The sequence below is a fragment of the Nelusetta ayraudi genome, unplaced genomic scaffold (assembly GCF_046127955.1).
Source record: "Nelusetta ayraudi isolate G7.1 ecotype Tasmania unplaced genomic scaffold, CSIRO-AGI_Nayr_v1 ptg000079l, whole genome shotgun sequence".
Taxonomy (NCBI): Eukaryota; Metazoa; Chordata; class Actinopteri; order Tetraodontiformes; family Monacanthidae; genus Nelusetta; species Nelusetta ayraudi.
In genome coordinates this window covers 1,402,135-1,410,000 of record NW_027466129.1, presented here as the reverse complement: position 1 = coordinate 1,410,000, position 7,866 = coordinate 1,402,135, and the positions used below count along the sequence as shown (strand labels likewise).

Below are 7,866 nucleotides of genomic sequence, written 5' to 3'. Positions count from 1 at the left end.
AAAACAAGCGGGAAAAAGAACTGCGTGACACGAAACATTTTCCATAAAACAAATGTTTTTGGATAGCGGTGGGGCCGCAATATTGAATTATGCGAAATTTAACGGAATTGGCAAATTCATTGTCTTGCATAAACGAACCGGTTGGGCAGCAAATTAGAGAGAAATGTGTAGCGGGAGTCACGGTGACAAACAGCTGGATCTGAGAGGGACACAATCCTGCAGCTTGTAAAGATTAAATTCTTTGGGTAACACGTGTAACGCGATACACACCGACTTCCTTTATTGGAGGCCCCGTGGGGAGCAGCTTTTGATAAATGTCATTTCTAAAAGTCTGCGGCGTCTAAACTTACACTCAACAACAAATACACACAATGTTGCATTCAAAAAAAAAAAAAAAGAAAAATACACACACATATTTTTCATATATTTGTCTGTATATAAAACATATGTATTCTAAATATACATATACAATATGTATAATACATATATGTATTCTAAATATACATATATAAACATATTTATACACAGAAATATATATAATGTTTGTTTAAATCCTGTGGGTTTTAATTGATTTAAGATAAATAAATAAAACAGAGATTTTATTCATATAAAGAAAATAAATATTTATTCTGAATTAAAGATAAAATAATAATTATGCCAGATTTCGCTCAATTTCTGTCGTGCGAGTATAGGTTAAACTTTTCATATATTGCTGAGACAACACACACACACGCACAGAGCACGCACACACACACACACACACACACACACACACACACACACACACACACACACACACACACACACACACACACACACACACACACACACGGCACGTACAAGCCTCTCATCTCGGTCCAATTTGGGGCAATAAGAGCCACAATAAAACTCTCCTTCCTCCTCCAGTGTCCTTGGCCATGTGCTATGCTGCCGAGCCTCCAGGTTGAAGTTAATCCCGGCCAGCAGCGCCATTAGCAGGCCCAGGTGGCCGCCTGGCCCCCGGCTGTGCGCAGCCTCGCGTCGCGCTGCAAGTACGAGGCGGAATTTTTGGCACAAATTCCTAAATTTAGTCCATTGAAAGTTTTCAAACAGCAGTTTTTATTTGTGTGTGTGTGTGTGTGTGTGTGTGTGTGTGTGTGTGTGTGTGTGTGTGTGTATATAGACATAGGAATATGTAGGATTTTCTTTATTTTTTTCCATAGGCGCTGCACGTTGAAAACGCGCTGTGCTTTGTGGTGTGTTGGTGAATTTTTCGCCCTAACATTGGAAAAACTTCTGAGCACAGCACCAACACAGTGAGCACACCTCCGTCATGCAGAGTCCAAAGTGCGGCTCCTCCTCCTCCTCCTCCGGCCCTGGTGGGACACACGAGCCGGGGAACGAAACCCAATACATCAATTAATTATGTGTGCCGGAGATTAAATTGTTTTGGACGCACACTTCACGGCGTGGCACCAGCACCGGGGTGGGAGGGGCGTTAAGGTGGGGGGGGGGGGGGGGTATCGATATCCCTGCGCCGCCGTTATTAATTGTGGCTATTAAATCTTCATTTCCACAGCTGCCCGGCTATTATTTCCCTCACACTACTTTGCTCCGACCACTGGCTTTTGATCCGGCCCATATAATCGTGGCCGAGGAGGCCGTTTGACTCGTATCATGTTCGTCCTGAGTGTCGTTATGAACAATAACGTGGCGTTTTATTGCATCCAGCGGAAGCGTTTATTTTTCACCAGAGACAAAAAAAAAAAAAAATGGGGATTCGGTGGCGCATTAAAGAAGCTCCGCGAGCCTCTCGGACTGACACCGAGAACCCGATAGGGCGACTTGGGGTTTGTGACAGGAAGTGGGAACACTGACCAGCTCAATCAATGCTCCTCTAACAGGAGCGTGAGCGCCCTCGGCACGTTCAGCGAGCTGTTGTGTTCCGGACGCATGTCACACTGTCACGAGAGAGGGCTTTTTTTTTTTTTTTTACTTTGAAGGCGGGGAGCCGGAGGAAGGGAGCAGTTCTTGCACAGCTGCACGCACTGGGCCCAATCAAGGGAAGAAAAATCAAATCAGCCTCCAGTCAGCAACACAGACACTGTTGAATCCGCTGGCTGGCAACCCAGTGAGACTTTATGTAATGTCATTAGAATCCTCCAGAAATAGGAAACATTTGGTGTGTGTGTGTGTGTGTGTGTGTGTGTGTGTGTGTGTGTGTGTGTCTAACCCATCCATGCAGGTATACATGCCGGTCGTGGTCGCCATTAAAAAGCTGAAGCTCAGCTAAAAATGAATAGCACATGCAGCATGAAGCCTTGGCACAGATGTGTTGCCTTATTGGGGCCCCCGGGAAGAGGGTGTGTGTGTGTGTGTGTGTGTGTGTGTTGTAGTAGTATTTGTGTTGTGCTGTAGCAGTAGGTGTAGTTGTGTCTATGTGTGTATTAGTGTGTTTGTATAGTGTGTAGTGAGGGTCAGGACCGCGAACAAGAGGTTCCAAGGAAGGAGGAAAAAGTGCACACACACACACACACACACACACACACACGCACGCACACGCACGCACGCCTCTCTTTTACCTGCGTGCCATTGAGCTGCCGAGCCCGGAGACGAATGGATCCACGGCCGTGACATTGGTCCCAGTAGCGCCGCCCGGTGGTCGCGGAGCTTTAATCCGCCCCATTCGTCGACGGAACCAGATCGAGGTGGATCACGCGGTGCGAGGTGGTGATGACAGGAGGGGGGTATTCGAGGCCTTACTGCGGGCCGAGGGTCTCCTCCAGCCGGCCAGGCCTCCTCCTCCACTGCTGCTGCTCTCGCCTCCCTGGTAACACAGTTAATAACCTTGGTTCTCAGACGGTTTATTGCACCGCACTCCAATTGTACAAATGCCCCAGACTCTCAGACAGCTTTTATGGCCGCGTTGCCGCGGCAACGGGGGAGGATGTCCCGTAATTAGGGACGGAATTCCAGCGCGCAGTAAAGGATGCGCGAAGCAGAGCAGAGCAAAGCAAAGCAAGGCCGGACTGTGGCGGAGAGCAGCAACCATAAACTTCAGCCTTCCTCCCTCCCTCCCCCTCTCTCTCTCTGTGCCCGCTCGCGTTTATGGCCCTTTTGACTGTCATATATGAACGCCAGTGCGCGGCGGCTAGCGGCCATAAACACGGTGATAACAACAGCAAACATGGCGACCCTGCCGGCCAAGGCAGCCAGGCTGCTGCTGCTGCTGCTGCTTCCAAGGCCAATCAGAGAAATGACCATCTCCCAGACTCACATTGAACACGGCGGAAGGGGGTGGTGTTAGGGGGAATGGGGGTCGGGGGTGAGGGTGGGGGGGTCGGTAGAGGACAACAAAGTGCCTGCAGGCTGACGAGATGTTTGGAAACGATCGATGTTGTTCAAGAAACACAAAGTATCATCTGCAAACAAGACAAGGGACGCAAAGACTTTCTGGCTGGAATGCAAAAAAAAGTTGCACATATATATACAAATAATACTGTTAACAAATAATAATCCTGTAAGCAAAGTACCAAGATGTTGATAGACGAGGCTCAAAATCACAACACAACACATGGCTGTGTAGGGTGGATTGGATTGTTGGAATTTGGCAATGAAAGTTAAAATAAAATGCAAGCAGGAAAAAAAGAAAAAAACAGTTGAAAAAGGTGCAGTTTATATTATAACGTGCGTGTGTTTGCAAAACCAAAAGGAGAAAAAAAAAATTACTCACTTTTCACCGAGAGTCATCGCAGCTGCTGCAGCTCAGTGTTTCAGCTTCTCGCAGTTCTCCACGCTGGAAATATCCACTCAAAAAAAATGCTTCAACTCGCGTGGAGAAAAATTGACCAGGCAGGAATTATAATCTTCAATTACATCTTCATGTTTTATTTTATTTGGAAATAACAAATACACAATGGTTTTGCTGATGTTGTTTGGCCATAACCAATCAAGTTTCAATTTAACGCGTTAGACCTGAACAGTCTTGAGGGCAACAATTGGGATTCCAAGTCGCACCGCAAATGCCGAGGGGGGGATAACGAGCCCTGATTGGTAGAAAAAATAACATATTACGAAGCTTTCTGTTATCACTGCGAGACCTTGCTGCACGCGGGGCGTTCACGGCCACGCACGCGATCACCTGTGCGACGATGGCGGCGTGAAAGCTCGAGCTCGTGTGTCCGGTTGGGCCTGCAAGGGTCAGTGCAGCATCCAGAGGGGGGGGGGGGCAGTCAGGAGGGCAACGTGAATTTGTTGATTAAAATGATAAAAAATAAAATATAAGAAAACTATAAATACTCGTTCGCCCTCTGACTCCACCCCCCCTCCCCCCTCAAAATGAACACTCGATCTCTCAGCAGCTGCTCCGCGACATTGGCCACTGATTGGATCAGCCGCAGCGGTGATGGAGAGCGACGAAATAAATATAAAAAAATTAATAACACGAGAAAAGAGCAAAAAAGTACACACAAAAGTTACATTCGTATCCTTGCGGATGTAATATTTGGTCACACCAATACAGAACTTCTTGCCAAAGTCTCTGGAGTCGCCGTGATCTAAAATACGATTCTGTTCTGATTCCAATAAACAGGAAAAAAGGGAAATAAAATACATTTTTGATTACAAAATACAACCGACTCAGTCAATTAGTGACTGATAAATTTTTATTTTTCTTGCCCCACTGAAAGCAACCGAGGTTTCTTTTTTTCTTCTTCCCGTGAACCACAGTTCGTCTTATCGACGTCGCCTTTTGCGAAGTCCTGGTACGAAATGGAAAAAAAATCCCCTTTAAACATTTTCCTTTTGTCCTGAAAGAGTCTGAGGAGTAAAAATGGAAAGGAAAAAAAAAACGACATTCAGCGTCCGATCATTCTTACAATTCATGCTCACTCTGCAGGGAAGGTCTGCTGTCCTCGAACTTGAAATTAAACCACAGAAGCTGCTGCGTCTGCGGCCATTCCTGGTGCGTAAAAGTTGCACCGACAGTATGAGGACGCCGCCGCTCGGTCCCACCGCGGAGCAGCGCCGTCCTCAGGCCCCCTAGAGCAGGGGGTTGGACGTGTAATACTGTAAACGGTCCCTGTTGAGCTTCTTCTCCTTCATGCGGCGGTTCTGGAACCAGATCTTGACCTGCCGGTCGGTGAGATTGAGCATGCGGGACAGCTGCATGCGCTTCTCCTTGTTAATATAGACGCTGAAGAAGAACTCCCGCTCCAGCTCCCTGATCTGGTACTTGGAGTAGGGGCACCGCTTCTTGCGGGTCCTCTGTCCACCTGGGGAGGGAAGAAGAAGAAAAAAAACCAAAACAACACGGTGTGGTCAGTGAAGGTCGACAATTCAAATCAGCCGCGGCTCTTCTGCTCAAGAGATTTATTTGTCTTGGATGAGGACCAGATGAGCGGATTTCCTCTACACAAAGCCGTAATGACATGTTACCTATTACAATAATTCAAGTGTCAAAACGTCAATGAAAAATAATAATAATAATAATAATAATTTAATAATAATAATAATAATAATAATAATAATAATAATAATTATATATATATATATATATATATATATATATATATATATATATATATGAGCAACCGAGAATAGTTTTAAGCTGATCGACGCATCGAGAGTCGCTGAATAAAATGGGGAAGAAATGTAAAAACTCAACAGAGGGGGAAGAAAAATAAACACTCGGCGGTTTATATGAAAATATTTTATAGAATCGTGTAAATGTACAAATGGCAACACGAGAGTCTTTAATGGCTTTAACACCGGGGAGCGTGCAGGCACCACCCTCGACGCTCTTTTAACGTCAAGAAGCCGTGAAACGGCGACGTTTTATAAACACACACACCATCCAACACACACACACACACACACACACACACACACACACACACACACACACTCTCACTGTACAGGTTCGCGTGAGAATTCACACTTGTAGCACAATCAACTCTACAAACAAACAACAATAATACATTCAGTAAATCTGCTGGAACATGGAAAAAAAGAAATGTCTCCAGGTCCAGGTTGTCTTTCACGGCCAATTTCAAACACGTGATTCGGCAGTTTATAACAAAGTTTTGTTGGGGAGGGGGGTGGTGGTTTGGGGTGGAGGTGGATGGGGGGTGGGGGGGGGGGTCCACGGGCCCCTCTATAAACCTTATATGCTTATAAAACAGCATATAAAAATTTTTAACAGCGCCGCGCGCAAGATTGCTAAACTTTCTCCCTCTCCAGCCGAGGAGAGACACGCGCGCAGACGGACACACGCTCACATACACACGGACACACACTTACCGCTGCCACCGCTGCCGTTCTTGTCCTCCGTGTTGCCGGAAGAAGACAACTCAGGACTGCTCGTCTCCTCCCGAGGCGCCTTCCCCTCTCCGTCCTCGGCCGCCGAGCCGCACTGTCTGCCGGGACTTTTGTCCCCCGTCGTGGAGAAGCCGGTGGTGGTGTTCGGGGTGGTGTTGGGGGGGCTGCTGTCGGACGCGTTGCCGTACGCCGTGTCGTAGAACTGGTCGAAGGCTTGCGGCAGGACGCCGTTCCTGCCCACGTTGCCGTAGAAGTTGACGGCTGCAGCCGCCGCGGCGGCGGCGCCCGAGGAAGGGTGGTGGTGGTGGTGGTGGTGATGGTGGTGGTGGTAGGCTGCTGCCGCCGCCGCCGCCGCAGCCGCCGCCGCGGCCGCCGCCGGGCTGCTCTTGCTGCCGAAGACGTCCCCCACCGCCCCCGCGGACTGCGCCGACAGACAGTCCCGGTGCGCCACGTCCTCGGCGGCCGGGTAGCACTGCCCCAGGTTCCCGCGAGGAGGCCACTTGGCGGACGGGTCGATGGTGGTCGCGTAGTCCCTGAACGTCATCTCCCGGACGGGCTGCACCGGCGGCAGGTTGGACGAGTAGGAGTAGGTGACGGGGCGGCTGGAGGGGCTCTGGGACAGGAAGGAGGGCAGCCCGGAGAAGTCGGCCCCCGCCGGCACGTAGTATGTGCAGCTGGGCAGATACATGTTGGAGCCGACGGGGACCCGCTCGTCGAAATCCATCATGGTAGCGGCTCTCCGTCTCCCTCCGCCAGCCGGCCAGCCAGCCTTAGAGTGTGTATGGGTGTGTGTTTGTGAATGTGTGTGTGTGTGTGTGTGTGTGTGTGCGTGTTTGTGTGTGTGTGAGCGTGCGTGCGGGGCTCGGGTTCGCCTCGAACCGCCCTGAACACGGCTCTGACGCGCCGCGCCGCCTCGTGCCTCTTTGAAGCAGGTTGAGCCAGGCGCGAGTTTGGAGACGTCGAGCTGACGTGGAGAGGATCTCCATCCAGCCCGGAGGAGGGCGGTCACGTGACCGGGCGGCCCGAACTGACAGCTTTTCAGTTGCTCGCTCGCTCGTTCCTGGGTGTGTGGGGGTGTGGGGGTGTGGGGAGGGGGGCGGGGGGGGGGGGGCAGGAGGGAGGGAAGTGTGTGTGTGTGTGTACTACGGGGCTTGACATTGGTCCGCTCTTTTTCCATGCCGATTTAAGAATGAATTCCTCAACGCGCACGCAGCGATTTAGAGAGAGGAATAAACATCCCCCCCCCCTTTAAAGCAAATACACATCCTCGCGAAATGTAAACGTGGAACGAGCGTTTCTATATATAACTATATAGATTATATACTGAACTATACATATATAAACATATCACAATATCAAAATATGTTGGCCCTTAAATATTTCCACAAGTACACGTTGATCATCCAGTGCATGTTTCAATGTTGTGTCAGTTGTTCCGCTCTCTACCAAGTGCAGTGGGGAAACAAAGGCTCCATGCACTGTCCATTAGTCCGAGCGGCGACTGACCACAACATGAGGGCAAAGCAGGTTTTTTACTACTGACAGATAAGCTGGAGGAGGTGAATTGGA

The 7,866-nt window shown here is 49.2% G+C and overlaps 1 protein-coding gene across 1 annotated transcript; it reads right to left on the bottom strand.

Annotated features, from left to right (window-relative positions):
* Nucleotides 1-4,305: 4,305 nt before the first annotated feature.
* hoxa11a (homeobox A11a) lies at nt 4,306-7,356 on the bottom strand. The gene is made up of 2 exons (XM_076044365.1): nt 6,280-7,356; nt 4,306-5,252 (listed from the first exon to the last, which is right to left on the bottom strand). The coding sequence occupies exons 1-2, from the start codon at nt 7,022-7,024 to the stop codon at nt 5,020-5,022; spliced, it is 978 nt and encodes a 325-aa protein (XP_075900480.1). The 5' UTR covers nt 7,025-7,356; the 3' UTR covers nt 4,306-5,019.
* Between the last annotated feature and the right edge of the window lie 510 nt (nt 7,357-7,866).